General features: G+C 37.3%; 1 protein-coding gene across 6 annotated transcripts in view; it reads right to left on the bottom strand.

Moving 5' to 3' along the window:
* Positions 1-20,838, bottom strand: part of chchd6b (coiled-coil-helix-coiled-coil-helix domain containing 6b) — a 57,709-nt gene extending 36,871 nt beyond the window's left edge. Inside the window, exons 1-6 of one of the 6 annotated variants that reach the window (XM_028003813.1) lie at positions 20,599-20,838; positions 19,542-19,638; positions 18,711-18,765; positions 17,127-17,247; positions 3,960-3,980; positions 1,483-1,566 (exon numbers count right to left, since the gene is read on the bottom strand). In XM_028003813.1, coding sequence (XP_027859614.1) covers positions 1,483-1,566; positions 3,960-3,980; positions 17,127-17,247; positions 18,711-18,765; positions 19,542-19,638; positions 20,599-20,682 — 462 coding nt within the window. In that variant the 5' untranslated portion in view covers positions 20,683-20,838. The remainder of the gene's footprint in view (positions 1-1,482; positions 1,567-3,959; positions 3,981-17,126; positions 17,248-18,710; positions 18,766-19,541; positions 19,639-20,598) is intronic. The other 5 variants (XM_028003816.1, XM_028003814.1, XM_028003815.1 and 2 more) reach the window with 5 other exon arrangements.

The following is a 20,838-nucleotide window of genomic DNA, read 5'->3' as shown; positions in this document are numbered from 1 at the left end:
CCGTATAGCCTTTTTTTTATCTCCTCCCACTCAGTCCCTTTCTTTCTCACTACCTCATCCACATGCAGGTCAGCTGCGAGAAAATGATGGGGGGAGAAAAAGATAGGAGAGAAAAAGGGACTGTGGCGGCAAGCGAAGAAAGATAGAGCATCCTGCACTCTCCTGCCAATCAGTCTTCTCTGTCAAGCATTGCAGCGCGTGCCGCTTGCTATGAGTCATGCAGAGACCCCACCATTTAACTTGGCTATGTAAAAGGTTTTCTCAAAGGCCTAAAGGAGGTGAGTGCCAGGGACTAGATAAGGTCCCCTCCTGTATACCTGATGGGCCCTGCCGCAGGGAGGGAGGGTTAGAGTGGAAGAGCCATTAGTTGGAGACCCAACTAATACTTGAGGGAAAAGCTGTGAATACACACAGTAACACCCAGAGGATGGGGAAGGAGAAAAGGGCAATAGCATACAGGAGTTTGTTTTTCTTCGATAATTTCATAGCGTTATTTCATATTAGGTTGCCACTTAAAGTTTCATAACATAATATCTTTCTCTACATTTTACTTTACTTTTACATGGTAACTGCAATGAGCAGAGAAATAGCAAATGAAGACCAAGACAGAGATGCTTGGCTACAATACACAGCACAATGTTTATCAGAAATTAAACTCATATCAGCACAAAACTCTAACACTAGATCTTTAGTATGCGAGTAAAGAGGTGGTGATTTGATGTTGTTCTGCAGCCACAGGTCCTATTCACTGTGCAGCTGCCATGTCAAATGTCTAAAGTTATGTACATTGAGTTATGGGTTTACTTATATTTTTAAGCAAGTTCCTCCCCATTTCGGCTTCATACTATTTTCCAAACAACGTGTTTTTTGCGTTAAAATCTGGTATGGATCACACATTTTTCAATAGGTCCTGATACTTTACACCACAAACCTTCTTCTTGTATGACATTAGATTCAAGAAACCAAAGACATTATTTCTTAAAAAAAAAAAAAAAAAAAGCCCAACAACCTGCATTTATCTTTTTTCACTTGAAAAACCATAAAATGGTAGAAAGAAGAGTTTCTGATTTTTGTTTGTTTTTCTGTAAAGCATTTGGAGTTGCCATGTACATGACTGGTGCTGTACAAACAAACTTGCCTTGCCATATGTAATTAAGAAAATAAATCCATCTGAGATGCCTCTGCTCCATCACATCTGAATTCCCATCTGGCTGCTGACTCAATGTAATTTGTATTTCAATACTTCCTTGACAACATATAGTAATATAACTTACATTACTACCTTATGTAAGATCAAGCTACCTCCTTAATTATGCCATGTTTTTTTTGAGAGATAAAAAAAAAGAAAACACTTTTGAGAAAGCTGTGCAACGCAACAAACCAAACCACTTTTTTGGACGAAAACACTTTTACAAAATATAGTTTTTCTGATTTTCAAATACTTTGACAGACAATCAGCAGAAATGGCAAAAGCATCCTTACTTTTCTCTCCATTATTTCTAATTGCTCTTTGTAGAAACTCTGGATTGTGGCCAGCTCCTGTTCTTTCCGCTCCAGCAGTCTACCCTGGGAAAGAAAACAAGAAAAGAGACAGAGATTACGTATGAATGACAGCAAAGATATATTTTTTTAGAAAAACATGACAAAAAAATAAATAAATAAAAACATCTGTACTACATTGATTTATACTAAGATTAGCTTGCAGAGAGCTAAGAGAGTACTGCAGACAATTGGTTGGCAAGAGACTTTACTTATCATAATAAATTGTGCTTAAACTAAATATACTTCACATGTTTCCAATATTTGTCTGGAATATTCACCAAAACCCTATGAAGTTTGTAACTGTAACATGACTGTGGAAAGGTTAAGGTGGTAAGAATGCCTTTTGAAGGCACTATAAAATATATTTTTATTTATTTTCAAAGCATCTATACAAAAGGCAGGAGGCAACAATAGCAGCTCCAGGTGGTGTGGAAATGATTGGCTGAAATCACTGAAAATACTGCTGAACATGACTGAAGACACTGAACATGTATCAATCATTTGTACTTTACCTCCAAGCAGAACACTAACCACTGTACAAATGTTTTTGAATCACAAAGTACAAAAATCACCATATAGAGCTTATAAACCTGATGACATACACATGGCCACTTGATACAATTGTATGCAAGAGAACAGTACTTGAAGGTGTTTGCTCATATTACTACTGTGTTCCCCTCAGCAGTAAACACACAACTGGGCTTAGTAGTACAGCTGCAAGATGCAAAAGATTCAATACTTTCTTCCACTGTGAATTAACAAATTATTTGCATATTGAGATTTCAAAAAAGTTTGATTTCATCTTTCCCAAGTATTCAGTTAAAAAACAACTGGTTATGTATTTCTGGGTAGTTTACACTTCTTTTCACAAGTCCTGCTAATTCATTTTAGGTCAAAATAACATCAGTAATGTGGAAATGTACATTTAATTAGAACTCATAAAATCTATATTACAAAGCAGCACAAAGAATGTCAATTTCGTTGTAAACCAACACCATGCAATGACACTTACAAAACTAGTTAGGTGGCATAAGATTGGCACAACTGTGGCTGGAGGTGAAGTGGTGGTGTTGACATTAGCAGGAGGTGAAAGCCTTTTATAAGCTCACTGAGCCAAGCTGTGACAGGCAGCAAGATGGTGGACTGGCTGAAGGAAGACCCACAGTTTGGGCCATGGCAAAGCAGCATGCAAGCAGAAGAAGACAAAAGACAGATGTAAAAAAAAAAAAAAAAAAGAGAGAGAGAAACAGGGAGAGAGACACACACTTTGAAAATTTGTTGCAATTTTAGCTGGAAGAGAGATACATGTATGCATTGGTGATAAAAAAGAAACCTGTTTCAAGAGTATAGGGGCATACAATTTTATCATTTCCAAAAGATTAACAACATAATTAAAAAGAACTCCATGAATAATATGAATTTAAATAACATATAGTGAAAACCAGCAAAAGAGCTAATGAATGGAAAAAAAGAACAGAAATCAATACAAAATAAAAGTGAATGAGTTTCGAATGAACAAAAGTTAGGGAGCACCGTCAAGCCAGCAGATTGTAAATACTCTGTTTTTCACAACGCTGAGAAATATGTTCACTGCCACATTGTATTGCGAATTCATAAATAAACATTCATATGTATTTTGGTTTTTCAAATTAATTTATTTACATAAACATATGCACACAGAGCCACTCAATTTTTTCCAGAATACAAACATATCGCTTTAAGCTGATTTATTATGCAGCCGTATTTTAAAACAAACTCATGAAAAAACACTCTTGAATGCATCATAATTAGTGTGAACATGATATGCTAGTTGAACACAAAAAATCTACGGTAGTTTAAGATCCTAAGAACAGCAACTGCCCATTAACTTATATAGAATGGAAAGGGAAAGTGGTGCTATACCACATAGATACTATATCATGTTGAAATGATGACTACTTCCTCTACTTAACAGGTGAATTAGTAAGAGTATGAGTAGATGAAATATTAACTGATCAACTCTTCCTCTGTACCATTTAAATAAATCGGTATGCACACAAGCACAGTTACACTGACTGACATAACATTTATTGTAATTCAGTGTAATGTCATGCTAACTAAACAGACACACACATCTTCGAAGAGCACATGTGCAAATCCCTACTCTACGCTCTCTCTTTCAACGGTAGCTGTTTGATGCTTGGAGAATGTGTGTATATGTGCGTTTGCATGTAAAATCTCCTCTGCCAGCAGCACAGATGATGTGTAATTTTCTAGCTGAATACCTCCCAAAGATTTGTTGTGCAAAATGATGGCGGCAGCACACTTGCAGCCTTGCTTTAAAGCACAATGAAAACATGACATCTAAATAGAGAAAAGAGACAGAGTAAGAGAGAAAGGAATAGCCGAACTAAGACGGTAATAGTGTTGTTGCTTACCCATGCATCCAAATCTGCTAGCTAGGAAAAAGAGAGGGAACTGGAGTTAGAGAGACAACAGAAGGAGGAATGATACAGAGTTTAGGTGAAAAAGGAGGTGAGATAAAGACACATTTCAGAAAGTAGAATCCAGAAACTTTCAGAAGAAAGAAACTTGGTACTTCTAAAATCCCTTAGAAAAACAGTATGGGTGCTGTTGTTGCTGTTGTTTGCACAACGGTTTACTTTTAGAGTTTATATTACATTACAATTACAGGAAAATATATCCTTTCATTTAACTAGATGTATTGTTAAAGAAAAATACTCATGCTTATAATGATACACAGACTTATATCCATCTAAAACTGTCCAAGGACTACATGTTGTAACTTGGTTCTAGTATAGCTTCTGTTATGGTGTTATGATCCGAGTTGCCATGTTGTGTTGACAGAATCGACTAATCAATGTTGTCAAGATGGCTGACAACACTGAGCTACAACAGCCTTAAATAAGGATCAACACCTTCTAAATCATTTCAGCGGCAGCATTTTTGGGTGCTTTGTAGAAAACAAAAATGTTGACAGAGTGACAGACAAGATGCTATGTCAGAGTACTGAGATCAACATGATCTTCTAAAAACACTAAAAAGTTAATATATGCTTTGCAGTTTCTTAAGCTAAATTGCTTATTCACAGTATGCTTTTCTTAGTTAAAAATCAATCAAGTCAGAAGTTGCAAGCAAAGCTATACTGTGATTTGGAGTAAAAACTGTTGAGGTTTATGAGATTAAAGCAGTCAAGCTCCTGTGCATTATTCTGTTCAAATGATGTTTCTGCGACACCGTAACTCCTAAACCTTAGGGAAAATAAATGATCATGGAGTTATCTGACACTCCTAATATAGCCTATGCATTTTTATGCTACTCATAATATATTATAGACCTCTACGACTTTGTGTCTAATGCAGCCACAAAGTATTATATGACCTGTATGGTAGGCTATCCCCAAATCAAGCAAAGCTCAGACAGGCGTACAATGCCATATTCTGTTTTTCTGTTCCTACCAAGCTCTCCCAGTCTGGCGTTGGATACAGAACACAGAGGGGACAGATTAAAGCGGTAGGTGGCTCTAATGTTGCCATGCCTCATAAAAACACCATTGAGTTAAATGAGGTGAACTCACAAAGCCAGTGGCTGCAAAATGCGTTTGTGTGGTTTTGGGTAATCTTTGTAACGGATACAGCCGACACCATCTGTTAAACCTTCCCGCTCTTCGGTCGCTGGACCAAATCTGAATGTGTGTCTAAGAGTGTCCATGTATGTGTGAATAGCCGGATCCCCATGGATTGCTCACAGGAGTGAGGCGGTCCCATTTCCATAGATGAAAGATTTTAGAGGAGAGGTGAAGGGGCTTGTAGAGATGCAGAGACAGATAAACACACACACACACACACACACACACACACACCCAAGCAGTTTGATGGAGTCTGCAGGCCAATAGCAAACAGTGTGACTGCAGGTACATCTACATTATATTTATGTGACTCAGATCTCCCTGATGATCAAACGTCAACGTGAATGTAAAAACTTATAGACTAACTTTTGGAACCATTATGGTGGTGGCTGTAAACCAGGGGTGTCCAAAGTCGGTCCTGGAGGGCCGCCATCCTGTGTGTTTCAGTTCTCTCCCTGGTTTAACGCACCTGGATCCAATGATGGCTCATTAGAGGCCTTAGGAGAACATTGACAAGCTGAGAAGGTTGTTATTACAACCAGGGAGAGAACAAAAACATGCAGGATGCCGGCCCTTGAGGACCGACTTTGGACACGCCTGCTGTAAACCATCCACTTGTGTGTATAACATCAACTTCAGAACAATTAAAAATGTATTTGGTTCTCTTGTCATGGGTCAGGCCATGTATGTTATGTTTGGTTAGAGGACATGCCAGCAACTTTGTCCAAAATGGGGTGAATTTATATGATTAGAGGAAATGAATGCTGTCATGTCACTTATTCCGCCCTGCAATGGACTGGTGACCGGTCCAGGGTGTGACCTGTCTTTTGCCCAATGATACATTTCAGAAGAAAGACATTGGTTAAATTTGACACATGTAGAAAAACATTTTGAAAAAGCTTTTTACACAATTTCCAAAATGGAAATCAGCAAAGTGGACCTCCATGTTTGTTTCTATCTATCTATCTATCTGGCTTCTTGGTAAAAAGACAGTGTGTATAGTATTATATTAATTGATTCAAAATTAATACAATGCAGGCAGAGCATTGTATTACCTGTATTGAATACAATACAATATTAATTTTGTATTCAAAATTAATAGAATGTTACATTACATTATTAATTTACAAATTGTTCAACCCACTGAACTAATTAAGTATGAAACATGGGGTAAGTGCCCAATAGCTGAAACAATAATTTAGCTTAGTGTAATATTTTAAACAATGTGAGGAAACTGCAAAAAAACAATGAAATAAACACCTTATTTTACCTGGAAAAAACATGCAAAAGCCATCCATTTTTAATCAGAAACAGTTTCATCTATGCACCACATCATGTTCACAGTTATGATCCTAATATTTATGTCCTTTTCTACCCAAGTATCTGGAATGGGCACAATATACAAATAATGACATATCTCTCCAAACCGTTTCAATATCAGTGAGTAATGTTTAGAGGAGAAAAAAAGAGGACAAATAATCTTTCAATAAATTCTGTTTTCTCACGAGACTTGATGGGTCCTTGCGTCTGCCTGAGAATAATTCATGCATTTTATTAGATAAGAATGATCTAAAAGTGCAAAATATCTGTATAGGTGAAAAGGGGGGCACATTTTACCAGCCCAGAAAAATCAAAGATGCTCCTTCAATATAACCACACCAATTTCATGGATCCTGATACATTTGATCATGTATGCTTAGTTGATTATGTTTGCTGCGTGTACCGAGCAGGTCACCAGATGCACCAGCTTGGCAACGCTTCATGCTTCATTTAGACTTGGAATCTTAACCATCCAGTAACATAGTGTGTTTCTGTCTATTTCTCTGTGGGAGAGGAAAACAGAAAAAACAGCGGTAGAGACTGTGACACAACAAAACCATGTGAGCATGGCAATGTAAATGTGTGTGCGTGAGTGCATGCGTGCAGGTGTGCGTGAGTGTGTATGTGCATGCATGGCAATATCAGACCTTTTGGTCTCCAACACTACCTCACAAAGTGTGAAACGCTTCCTTGGAAATCAATTATGCAAATGCTAAATTATGCAAATGGTGCGTGTGAATGAATCTATGTGTTTGGGGAGAAAAGGTTTTGGTTTGGTTTCAGCCTGAAAGTCAGGAGAGTAGAGAGAGAGAGCGAAATGAGGGAAGAGGAATAAAAGTAGGATTAGTGTGGAGAATGTCACAGGGAGACATTCTGTGCACATTTTAACTCTTGATTTGGCTTTTTAATCAGGAAGAAAGACAGAGACAGATGCAAATACAAACAGAGAAGAGGAAATACCTGAAAATTGTGGCTAATTCACTGACATCCTTCTCCCTGTCGTATAATAATGGAAGTAAGCATGTTATCCATCACATGTGCCAGTAATAATACATATCTGTGGTAATGCTGAGCCCCTGAATATAAACTTAAGATTTATTGGTGCTGCTAAATTAGCTAAAAAGCAGCATTTTTCAAAACCTTTGCATTGAAAGGCACATATACCCATAGTTAAGCTTCAATGTGAACTTGTTCAGTATTTACTAGTTTTATTTTTTTTTTAATAGTCTGTTTTTATTCTATTATTACTGCTACAAAAAAGAAGTATTTTTGAGGTACAACTATATTTCAGTGACCAGGGATAACATTATGACTGCTAACAAGGGAAGTGAGTGCCACAGATCATCTCTTCATCATGGCAGCTGTGAATGTTTGGGTTTATCATGCAGTAAGTAAACATTTCAACCTTTTGATTACATTGCATTAATGCATATTATTTGACTTTTATGGGCAGTTAAATCATTAATTTTGGCTGCACTGGGTATAAATATTTTATTTTATTTTATTAAATAAAATAACATGCATTTTGCCATGTTTCTGCAGTCCTTTTAGTTTGGCCAAAGGGAAAACTCTCTAGGCACCTCATAGTGTAGCAGTAGAGCGGGGCACCCGATAGACGGCGGCTATTATCCCTGGAAGCAGCCGTCCGTGGTTCAACTCTCAACCTCAGGATCTTTGTAGCGTGTCTTTCCCCAGCTTCTCTTAACCCCTTTCCTTTAAAATAACAATACTTAGAACAAAGGCCACTAGCCCCACAAAATCTTCCATAAAATGAAAATTACTATCAAGAAGGACACTTTCACCTTTTCACATGAATGGAATTGTCCAAGAATAAATGCAAGCCTCCCTAAAACTTGTTCAGTTGTTTATGCATTACAATTGTGCATTTCATTTTCAATGTCTTCATGGATTATTTGCAGTCATTTTAGTTTGATAGAAAGGATAACTCCATATCAAGTATGGTCGCCTCACACTTTTACATTGGGATAATATGACAACAATAAGTGCAGAACCTCTTGACAACTGCTCAAGTGTTTATGCACTGCATTTATAAATTTATCACCACACCAACACCTGTGGGTTATATGTATATCTTCCTGCACCTGTAAATTAAAAAAATACATGCAGACATGAACTCTTACATGATCATGCACACGAGGTGTAGCAGAAATACCAGAGGCATGAATTGGTTAGTCTAGCTGTTTGCTCATTAAATGTGAGGTTTCTTCACATAACCGTGGGAGGTTAGATGAATTAACACTTCATCATCAGCCTTCTTTGGCACACAGACTGTCACAGAGACAGAGAGAGGGGGGGAGACACTGCCAAGGATATAGTGAGAAAGAGAATGCAGAATAAAAGACGGATGCTGAAAAAAGAAAAATAGGTTTTGTTAGAGAGGAAACAGAAGAGTTGTACAGTTATCTGTTCAACAAATGTGCACAAAAATCAGACTAAACATAGTTATAATTTTTATAGATTATATCAGGTACATTTGTTAGTATTTTTTTTTTTAAAAAAGCCTTTCTGTAAAATGTGTATAGCTGTGCTACCACAAATAAATGTAATCATATGTGAAGAAAAAAAAAGGTTTATTTATCCTATATGAACTGGTCTACAACTACACTGAGTGAACGGGTTGTTCTCTTCCCTAAAAACAAGCATGATGGAATTTATTTTTACGATAAGTCTTGTCCAGTTGACTCATTACATCCCAAAAGCTCTCTGATGGGATGCGTGCTGTGCTCCAGCACATCGAACCTTTCAGCCGACAGAGTTTGTGCTCGACAGATCAAAATCTCCTCAACCTGAGGCGTTATCTGCTCGACAGCAGCTACAGCTGCTCAAAATGAAGGGGGCAAGCTTTTGCATCTATGAATGAGCAAGCACACACAAAGGGCTTATGTGATTTAACATGGAAAAGATGTCAAGTCTCTGGTGAGACTATGGTGAGGCAGTTTAGACTTAGTCTTAATGTTATGTTTTTAGTGTTTCTATGTGAGGTAAATTGAAGTGTAGCTGTGTGTGCATGTTCAAAGGGTTATAAAAGTATTCAAACACCCTTTGACGTTTCATGGTGCAACAACCACAAACTTCGATGTATACAATAACAATTTCACACTATACTGCCTAAAGCAGTGTTGAGTTATAAACATAGAAGATGGATTCTCGTTTTTAAACATCTGACATCAAAGCTGAGCTTTATTGTCATTATGCATTGTGCCATGTGTGGCTGAATACCAGCACTGCTAATCTTCCTAAACAATTTCATTACCTCTTTGAAAAATAGTAGTGGTAACCAGGGGTGGAAATTAAAACTTTTCTCTACCAGCCACAGTGGCTGATGGAGAAAGGTTTTTAATGGCCACTCAGACATTTCACCAGCCACTGTTTTTTTCTTTCAATTACAAACCCCACCAGTACGAGAAAATAACATAAATACAGAATTTATTCTTAACTCTATGAAAACCAATTTACTGACAGTAAGTTTACCGTACATATGTACGCATTCAAACTAATTTAACATAACAAAGCATGGATACCTTAACAGAGGTGTAGAGCAATAAGTTCACTTGAAGTAATTACTAACAGCAAATTTAACTACACACCCCAAACATTCTTGCAATCATTTCCTATGTTGAACATTTCCACATTTTGGCTACAACTCCCCCAGATAGTATTTACTGAAGATGTGTCCAGTCATTTTTTAAAAAAATTAAATGGTATCAATAGCTGTTTTCTAACGGTCCTATTTGTTGTTCCTTACTTATTACGTTTTCTATTGAAGTTCACAATTATTCTTACTACCAATAAGAATAATTGTTATTCTTATTCTAATAAGAACAATTAATAACGTGTTCATCATTAATTCCACGGGCCGTCATCATTCCTGAACTATCCCCATACCTGTCAAGTCTCCCGTTTTGTCTGGGAAACTACTGTATTTTACCTACTGTATTTTATTTCTCTCTCATATTAGCTTCTCTCCTTCCCCGCCTTTACTGTAGTAATACTCTCTGTAACGTTACTGTGTGGTAATTAACATATCAGTTAGTTTGACATATTTTTCTGAATGGGCTTATGCGCTTTTTAGTTTTAGTTGTCTTAACTTTTCTGACACACACACACATATACAGTATATATATATATACATATATATATATACACATACATATATACAGTCCGTCCCATGTACAGTATGTGCATCAGTCTGTAGTCCGGTCAGCCACTCCTACCCTGGACAGAAGTTCAAACTGAATGCAGCTTTTTTTTCTGTTCAAATTGTCAACCCGCCACAGTGGCGGGTGCGTTGCTCCAATTTACACGCCACTTCATACTTTTACCCATATTTGGCCAGTGGCAGGTGCTAATTTCCACCCCTGGTGGTAACACAATGTTGCGGTGATAATTCTTTGGAGCAACAGGGTTGCTAATTAGAGTTTATTAGAACATAGATTAAGCTAAATACAGCAAAATTCTGGAAGAAAACATGCAAAGATGGAGATTAATATTTCAGCAGGGCAACAACCCTAAACATGGCCAAATCCACAATACAATGGATTAGATTAAACCACATTCATAGTTAGAATGATGTAGTCTAAAGAAAATGTATCACATATTTTTATAATGGATGTTCACAGATGTTTTCCACCCAGTCTAATTGAGATCAAACTACTTCCTTATTCCATTTTATTCCTCTTAGACCAGTTATCTTCAATTTTTCTTCCATTTCAGATTTTGGCTAATAAGGAGGTGAACTAGTCAACCAGCAGCAAGGATGAAGCATCGCAATTTATTTCTAAGCCTTGCAATAAACTTCAAGGCTTTTTCTTGCTTATTAGCTACAAGATTACTTATTAAACTATCTGTTTTTTTTCTCTGGCTAATCTCTAGCCGGAGTCTCAAGGCTGTTTCTGTCCACAAAGTTGCCTGATTTTAAACATGAGTAGTTTCAAGGAAAAATACCTGCCTTGAATGCTGTGTTTTCTATCGAAGACTGACGTCTTATAGAAGGACAATCTTCCTCTTTCAGAGCAACAATACAGTTAACATTTCCATTTATTCTGCTAAAACATAAAAACAATAAATCTTCAAATCTGCTGAAAGGATAATAGTTGAGAAAATAATGTTGCTTTAGGCTGGTTATCAGGAAGGGATGAGTCAGTAAATAAATAACTGTGCTAATTAATAACAGTAGAGATGTGTCAGGCCTGTTTGTAATCGTGGAGATAAAGAAAATTCAATTAAAACGTAATGGATAAAAAAAAAAATCAATGCAAGTAAAGAAATTTTAAGTTAGATTAAAAATGGGGGAGGAGGGAAAACTGACAAATGTCTTTTAAAGTGAGAGAGCAGGGGAGCTGGCTGGTTAGCAGGAACATCTTGTAGCTGAAAGCTGCATATTCAGTGCAAAACACAACATTTACACTCTAGTGAAGTGTCACTTCCTGGTGGTTTGTACACAGCAGCAGGGCAGCACATTGTTAACATGTATGGCACCAGCGCCTGTGGTCTGAAGGTTTGTAATCTCAGGTCTGACTTTAACGAATGCCAAGCTTTTTAGCTTGCTTTTTTAAATAATTTCTCTTGGACAGTATCAGGGGCATTTCCATGTGTCATCACTAACACACACACACACACACACACACACACGAGGAAGAAGAGAGAAAGGAATCTAGGAGAACATGTTGCCCAGCAGCCCATTTTGCAGAGCAGGGCCGGGTTCCATCCTAATTTTAATCCCCTACCAAGAATGAAAATGTTCCAACAATGCCATCTAGTGCCTATTCACAAAACTAATTTTTTTGCCACACTGGAACCAACACACCTTGGAAAAATATTAATGGGCGTATCAAACCTCACAAAACGGTGCCGCAACTACTGAAAATGTCATGTAGCAATAAATAACAAAAGACATTAGAGAGCAAGAAGTGTGCTTTAAACACACAGACCAAAGAATCTCACAAGAGGGACATAAGAAGTGAACAAAAGGGTGCTAAATCTTTTATTACACGTTGTGATTCAACCACAAAACCAAAAAGATCCTCCTACAGGCGGTGTCATTCTTTGGGGATGAATAAGACCTCTCAGATTTAGTCTGACAGGTCTTATTCATCTGTAGGTGTTACCAGATGCTCTTGATGCACAGCTTTTCTTCAGACTCAACTGTTAGGATATTCAGACCCCTTTGAACCGTCACATTTTGTGACATTAAATCCACAAAGTTCTTAGTGGAAAGGTACCAAGGTGCCAAGACGTTTTTCATAAGATTTTCAAAAGAGAGGATAAAGCAAATCCACAGCTATGGTGGGATAATTGGTCTACATGAAAACAAATCTAGCTTTTGGGGACAAGCGACCAGCAAAAAGCCACAAGGAGACTTGAAAAACAAATGCAGACTGTGTTCTGCTCTGATAAGAATTGAACTTTTTGGCCTAAATGCAAAAGTTTATATGTGGAGGATAACTAGAACTTCATATCACACAGTGTCACAGTGGTGGTAGAATCGTCCTGTGGGGTTGCTTTTCTTTAGCAGAGACAAAGAAGCTGTTCAGAATCCATAAGAAAGTACAAAATACTTGAGAATGTGTCAGATTTACTTTCTGGCAACCCAGCAGCCCTAAACATGCAGCAAGAGGAACGATGGAACAGCCAATTGTGTGAATTAATGGCCCAGTCAAAACAAATTCAATTAAATCCAACTGGAAATGCATAGTGAGACCTAACATCAAGGAATCTCGGTAAAGTTGTAAAGTCATAAATTGTAGAGAAATGCCAAAGGAGAGGCACTGTAAAAAAAAAAAAAAAAAGTCTCCCGGGTTATTAATGACTCATGAATTCAGATTATTCAAAATCCATGCAGTACTGCAAATAAAATAGTTTGGATATTGCCGTGCAAGGTTTCTAAAAGAAATGTCAGCATAGACACACAAAAACAGCAAAAGCAATATTAATGTACAATTAACCCTGTACGAATACTAAAACAACTACTATCTTAATTTGTCCAGGGTTACAAATTCCCGATAAATTCATATTTGTCTGTGTTTTGTAAAATTTCTGGTTTTCTCCAGAAAATATTCTCCTGCAATTATCTTTTAAAATTGGGTCTTAATTCAATTTGCAGCAAGTAATGTTGCTGTTGTGTTTTCACTGGGGATAAAAGACTGCTTTGATATTACAGCACAAACCCTCAGCCTCAGCCAACAGACAAGTGGGAAATTCTGTTCTTCTCAGCCGGATAACAGACTTCTCAAACTCAACAGCCTAAATTCAATGCGTGTGTGTGTGTATGAGATGTTTAGCACTGAATACCTGGGCATGCTAATTACATTTTGCCTGCGGCAGGAATGACACCCCCCGAGGTGAAGAGAACAGACAGGGAGGAGAGAAAGAAACACAGGAGCAACAACAAAGGAGAGAGCAGGAGGTGTTAATGGAACTTTCTATTTTCCCCCACATCTTCACTCAAGGTTTAACAGTTAAATATAGACCTAAACAAGACAGAATGGCATTGTGAAAAACTCAAGTTCTATACTTTGGAAGTCAACTAATGAGATGCATGTCAGCTAACATAAATGCAGGAACAAAGATTCAGAAGTCAAATAATAAACCATAATAGTTCCTTGGTTAATAAAGCAATAAGTTGGAAAGAAAACTTATCAAACAGAAACTATTCATCATCTTTCATATAAATTTATTTGAAGAAATTATCTCTATGATCGATATGAACTTATCAAACTCATAGAATTTAACATATCTATGAACTTGTTAACTGGCCTACTTGACAGGCAGCTATACAGACAATTGATTGCATATTAAGAAAGTCACTGTTGTAAGAACGCCATTAGAAGCCCTGTTTGCAGTTTGCAACAATCCATGTCAGTAACATAGAGAACATATGAAAAAGAATGTGCTCTGGTCAGATGAGGCCAAATTGAACATGAAAAACGCTGTGGGGTAGAAAACAAACACAATGAATGAATAGACCCTCTCCACCTTTAAGGCCACCATCTTGCTGCTACCACAGCAAGATGGTGGCAAATCAAAATCAAATAAAATTTTATTTGTATAGCACATTTCAGCAGCAAGGCATTTCAAAGTGCTTTACATCATATCAAACACAGAAACACAAAGTCATCAAGTGGGGGGTCCTTGCTTTTGCATCCATAAAAGGTTTACCGGTTCCACTCCTACTGTGTTATATGGAACAAAATATTTATTGGTATTTTTATTCCCATTCACGCTCACAATCACGCAGTTTAAACAGCCTTTCAACGGGCTTCCGGCACGAAGCTCGTTATACCTCTTTCACGGAATTTCGAGCAGGGACTCCATCGTCCCTCACGGATTTTTGTGCAATTCTATGGTACCTGTTAGTGTCTAGAATTTACAAGGTTTCTGTTACGCGCAATGACCCTCAGTCACTCGGCAGCATCTTGCTGTGGGGGTGCTTTACTTCAGCAGAGACGAGGATGTTGATAAATAAGTATGAGAAATAATTGTGTTATTTATCATTATCATAATAATGTGTGAAAATGTTTGAATAATTTGTTACACGTGGTTCCATGAAAGCATATATAAATATCAATAGATGCAAGTAGAAAATTCAGTCTTTAGATGCACAAAGCGGGCAGAGACATATCTCACAAGACTTGCAGCTGTAATTGCAGAAAAATGTGGGTCTACTGAGGACTGATTCAGAAAATAAATAAATAAAACTGTATAGTTTTTCCTCTATTTTATGATTATTTGCTAATTTGAGATGCTTAAACAAACATCCCAAAAATTACACTCATGTTTGTGGTTGTAATGTCCTGAAATGTGATAAATATCAAGTGCAATGAGCAGCCATGCAAGCCTGTGTAAACATGAGGAGCCTTCCTGCACATTAATAAGAAAACAACTAGTAGCATTTCAGACTAACCGATTTCTCCACACTGACAGTGATTTTAGTCAGTAAGTGGAGCGAAAGAAAGAAAAGCTTCCTAGCTTACTGCTGTTAGAGATGTTTATCTCCATGTTAGCGATCAGAAAAACACAAGCAAATTACAGACAGCTGCTTGCATATTAAAACATCAAAGAAACGAGTGGAAAAAAAAACATGTACAACTAAAGTCTGCTGAATTTTTCACCAAAAAAGTACATGACATCACAGAAAAGGGTATGACTGACCCATCTATGAACTCTTTGCAACAAGACACACACACTCCTCCTATTTACACACACACCCATCCAATGCACATGCAATGACAGCTACCGACACAGACGCACACACACAATGTATCTCAGCAGTGAAAGTCGTAGCTAAGGCAGAGGTAAATGGCTAATTTGAGCATTTGTGACAGGCAGCCCAAGGCATGGCGGCCAGCCGCTCATCTCTTCGACAGGTATAGCCTTCACACTTCCCTAACCTCCTCATCACCCCAACAGTGACACGCAGCCTGCATGCTGGGAAGCCCAGAGTGGATGTGAAACACACACACACACACAAGGGTGAGGGGGTTGCTCTATATGCGCTCGTGTGTATAATTGTGATGGTGCCACATTAGAGTCTGTGAGCGAACGTATGATTTCAGGTGCTCATCTGGCTTCCACTCACATTAATAAAGCATTTCCAACCAACTTAAAAGATTTGTTTTAAGATGTATAAGAATAGAAAAAGCGAAGCATGTTTTTAAGCTTCCAGCTGTGCCGATGCTGCTAGGAAGTGCTGAAAACGACAGGGACGCTCACCTGCTGAGCAGTGAAATTTGAAGTTGTGGAAGCTTATAAATCAGACTTCTAACAATTTCCTGAAAAACCATTGCAAGATAAAATTAAAAAAAATAAGATTTTCATTTATAAACTAAGGAGTGGCTTCTGCCTGGTTTGACTTCGTTGTTTGGATGGATGAACTGAAGCTTCATTTAAAGCAAAAGGGACAAATCAAGGTGGCCAGAATGAATCTGTTTGGACGGAAACAGGCTTTAAAGGTGAGAGCGAGCAAAAAGCACCGGTTAGACAAAAGAAAAAGGTGCAAATAAAAATGTGGAGTGGGGTCACATAAACACTCCACACCTCATGCTCTCTAGACCTTTCACACACTTTATAGGCATCTGCTTCATACCTATTATCACCTTAAAGCAAAAAAGCTCCCACTTCCTTTCACTTTGATGCTCAGACACAATTCTGCTTCACACCTTAACACAGTAAAGCTCGCACAAATACACACAATCAGACTGCTGCTGCTCTAACCTGTCAAATACAAGCATCATCAACAACTGAGGCAACTAAACATTATTGTTCTCTGCAACCCGAGACCTTGTCAATTACTCTCAACTTACGCTCAAGTAAATAAATGTAATGCATGCAGGTGGACTTGGTGGTCTTGACAGAAATAGTGCAAATATATCTTTTAGGAGTGCTGAATTTCTAATTCTATTACATCATTGAGAATTGTGAACAGATTTATGTGGTTTCTATTAGAGCTGGAAGCATTGGCAGCATGACATAAAGTTCATAATATTCAATTTCATCAAAACAAGAGTAGAAAGATTTATTTGTTGAGACTGTTCAGCGAGTTATGTTTTATTTGGATTAAAACGGAATTTGAAATTAACGTACAATGGAGATCCAAAGAACCAGACAGCGTACTCACCAGTACCTTGCTCTTTTCATTATCGTCTTGTGTTCTCCATTTTTCTACGTAGACAGTCTCTCTCTCCCTCAGGTTGAGCTTGGCCAGCTGCTCCTGCACCAGAGCCTGTTGACGCTCATAGCTAATGTCAGAAAAGATATGAGATGTTAACCTTTGACAATTCATGGAGAGGCCACTCAGAAAACAAGCTAAAATTCTCATATACATATTTAACTTCTTCACAATGATGGCAATGGGGTGGCAAAAATAATTTTCTGTCAAATGACAAGCAAGAAATCATTTAAGTTTTTTTTTGTTTCACTTCATAGCTTAAATGGTTTACTGTTTGTTTTGCATCACTTTAACCAAATGGAAATTTTCACTAAGATCAGAAAGGTGAGAGAGGTGATATTTGTGGAACAGCTGCCTTCATCACATCACCCTACAGCCACTGCTGTTTCTGTAGCAGCCATAGGGGGGCAGTATCTTCAACTAGAGACATGCCAGAGGTTAAAGTCTGCAACCAGCAGCTCCAAAGCCAGGAGTAGTTCTTCAGGGTCTCCACAATGGCCCTAATAATATTGATAAAATTATTTGGAAACATCTAATATTAAATAAAGGGAATTAGAAAGTAGTTTAAATTGATATTTTACCTATTTATTTAAAACATTTTAAGCAATATATTTTTTATCTAAAAAATATAGATAACTTTCACATCCTAAAAAAAAGTAGGCAATCCTAGACTTAATTTTCTTCAAATTAAATAAAATTGTCAAAGTAAGTTCTGACTGGTCTGACTGGAAAACTTGACCTCACAACTGATCCCTCACTTACAGGCTTTTGGCACTTATAGCTCAAACCATAGGATAGCATAACATAGTGTAAATAGGTCATGTAAAATACCCATTATCTTAGTTTCTCTGATACTTGAAAACCTATTGGTTCGTGTGCTTTATATAATTTCCTGCAGCATAACTCAAGTGCGGTTGCACTTATGCTCAACCTCAATCTGATGTCCAAATATAGCCCCCTGAGATTGTCCTAGCATAGAAGCAGCAGCTCTATCCCATCACGCTACTGTTGATAGCTGATCCTTTACTGACATACCTTTATATCAGAAGTAACATGATGCACCAAACTTTCCATAAAGTCCCACTTTTATCTCATCAGTCCACAGAATATTTTCCCCTAAGTGTTGGGGATTTTAAAGATGTTTAGTTTTTTGTAAACTTCAGATTGTACTGTGTGCTAAACTGTCTGTGGTTTAAGCCTTGCAAGTCACTGGATGTCATTTATGTTCATCATTTGAAACCAGCCTTTTGAATTACCTTTTTCTAATGTTGAAATTTATTTGATAAAGAAAAAAAAAAAGAAATCCATTGGAAGGGGCAACTACTACGGAAGAGGATTAGGCGTAAACTACTTTTTGATTACACTTCTTTTGTTTTAACATCTTAAGCATCACAGAAACTAAGATCATGGGTATTTTACATGACATAGTAAATGTCAAATCAAGGTGCAAAAATGAATATTACACTGTAAACCACAATAAACAAACCAATGTAGTGACATCGACATTTTAAAAGAAACAAAACTAACACCTACTTCTTAAGCATCTCTTCCTGTGTCTGTGAAGATGATGTTTCTGTCGATTTTGAACCTAAACATCAAAAAGTAAATTATCAACATTAACAATGATATTATAGATGGGTATCAACAGTTTACAGAAGAGAATAAAACACTCAGTTTAAACCTGAACCAGTTTGTACACTCAACAAAAATATAAACGCAACACTTTTGTTTTTGCTCCCATTTTTCATGAGATGGACTCAAAGATCTAAAATTCATTCCAGATAAACAATATTACCATTTCTTTCAAATGTTGTCCACAAATCTGTCTAAATGTTTGATAGTGAGCACTTCTGCTTTGCTGAGATAATCCATCCCACCTCACAGGTGTGCCACATCAAGATGCTGATCTGACATCATGATTAGTGCACAGGTGTACCTTATACTGCCCATTATCTCAGCAAAGCAGAAGTGCTCATTATCAAACATTTAGACAGATTTGTGGACAACATTTGAAAGAAATGGTAATATTGTTTATCTGGAATGAATTTTAGATCTTTGAGTCCATCTTATGAAAAATGGGAGCAAAAACAAAAGTGCTGTGTTTATATTTTTGTTGAGTGTATATTCTATACAACACTTTAAACAAACAAACATATTAATATTTTCTTTATATTTCAATAACATGTTCTCATAAATGTACGGAGTCAAGTCTATGGAATCTTTGCCTTTGGTGTGCTGTACATTTTTCAACACAATCTAAATACGACAAACAATCACACATTATTTTCCCTTTTCCAGGTAATCTTCTGAATAACGACTGCATAAAAAATGTGTGATACAAGAAATGTCACAGTTAGGACATACTTGGTGATGTACTTTGCATGTCTGGAGCAGGTGGCAAAGACCAAGCTCTTTCCGAACCAGGAGATTCCCTCATCCGCCGGAGGACATTCTCAGAAAGCTGGACCAGAGAGATAATATAAGAACATGACCTTCGTTATGACAAATGTTATTATTGTCTCGTCAAGACAAACAGTAGACCAGTTAATAATCTTGCTCCTTGACAATTATTCCACTAGTTATTTATGTAGACAAAATATGTTATCTTTTTCTTTTGGGGACCAGGGGAAGGCAGTGAAATTTACTCTTTTATTTTTTTTAAATCCCATTTTATTTTTAATTTTACAAGCGTAAACACAAAATTACTGTTTGTAGCTTTACACACATCTGCATGATACCGTTCACTAAAGTGCAAGTCTCCTGCTTTTAAAAAGGTTGTCCCATTTGCTGATCAAAACTGCTGGGCAGGAGAAATTGTCTCCATAATGAGCTGATGTGTTTTCACCATTGTATTGTGTTGAAATCCACTTGCATTCTCCAGATAATTGAATGTCAATACTTCTGCCTATATACAGGGGGCGTCACACTTTCTGATAGTAAACACTTTACAGAATTATGGGTTGCAAATGCTTCACTGGAGTCATTGCTAATATCATTCTGCCTTAGTGTTGTGCTAAATAATCAAGTACATTTAAATAGCGACACCTGGTTGCTACCTTCCCTCATAAAAGAAGCAAGACTGCGGTTAGTTTCCCCTCTATGTTTATTGGCAGTCATGGAAGAGTTATTTCGCCCCCTAACAGTTAACTTAGCTGATATAGCATACAAGCTAACACTTAACACCGGCTATAAACGTTCATGTTACTACGGACTACGGACATATCTGATTTTAATTCAGTATAAAAGTTAAACGTGCGTTATATACACGAAAATATAGTATAACCCTAGTTCATTTAGGAAACGTCATGACTTTCATAGCAAGGACCAACCTCAGCCTCAATACCTCCACAATAATATTAGCATCCATTGGCATGTCTAATTACTTAAAGTCGACTGGCTATAAAACCAGCTAATTAAATACCTTCACTCCTTCAACTACTGTGACCTTCTCGTGTTCGTCCAGCCTGAAAGATACATTCCTCGCTTTGCTCCCATTTCCTCCCATCCTGAGTGGACAGCTGTCCGTCTTCACGGGATAAAATTAAATATTACACCCTCGCTTATCAACAGTTGTAACAGCAGGTAGACATTAATGACACGATAGTCGGAGTCGGCGCCACAGCAACTACTCCAATAAAGGTCATTTCGGCGTTCCAGTATC

Source organism: Xiphophorus couchianus, chromosome 20 (genome assembly GCF_001444195.1).
Source record: "Xiphophorus couchianus chromosome 20, X_couchianus-1.0, whole genome shotgun sequence".
In the NCBI taxonomy this organism is placed as follows: domain Eukaryota; kingdom Metazoa; phylum Chordata; class Actinopteri; order Cyprinodontiformes; family Poeciliidae; genus Xiphophorus; species Xiphophorus couchianus.
This window is presented reverse-complemented; position numbering and strand designations above follow the sequence as displayed.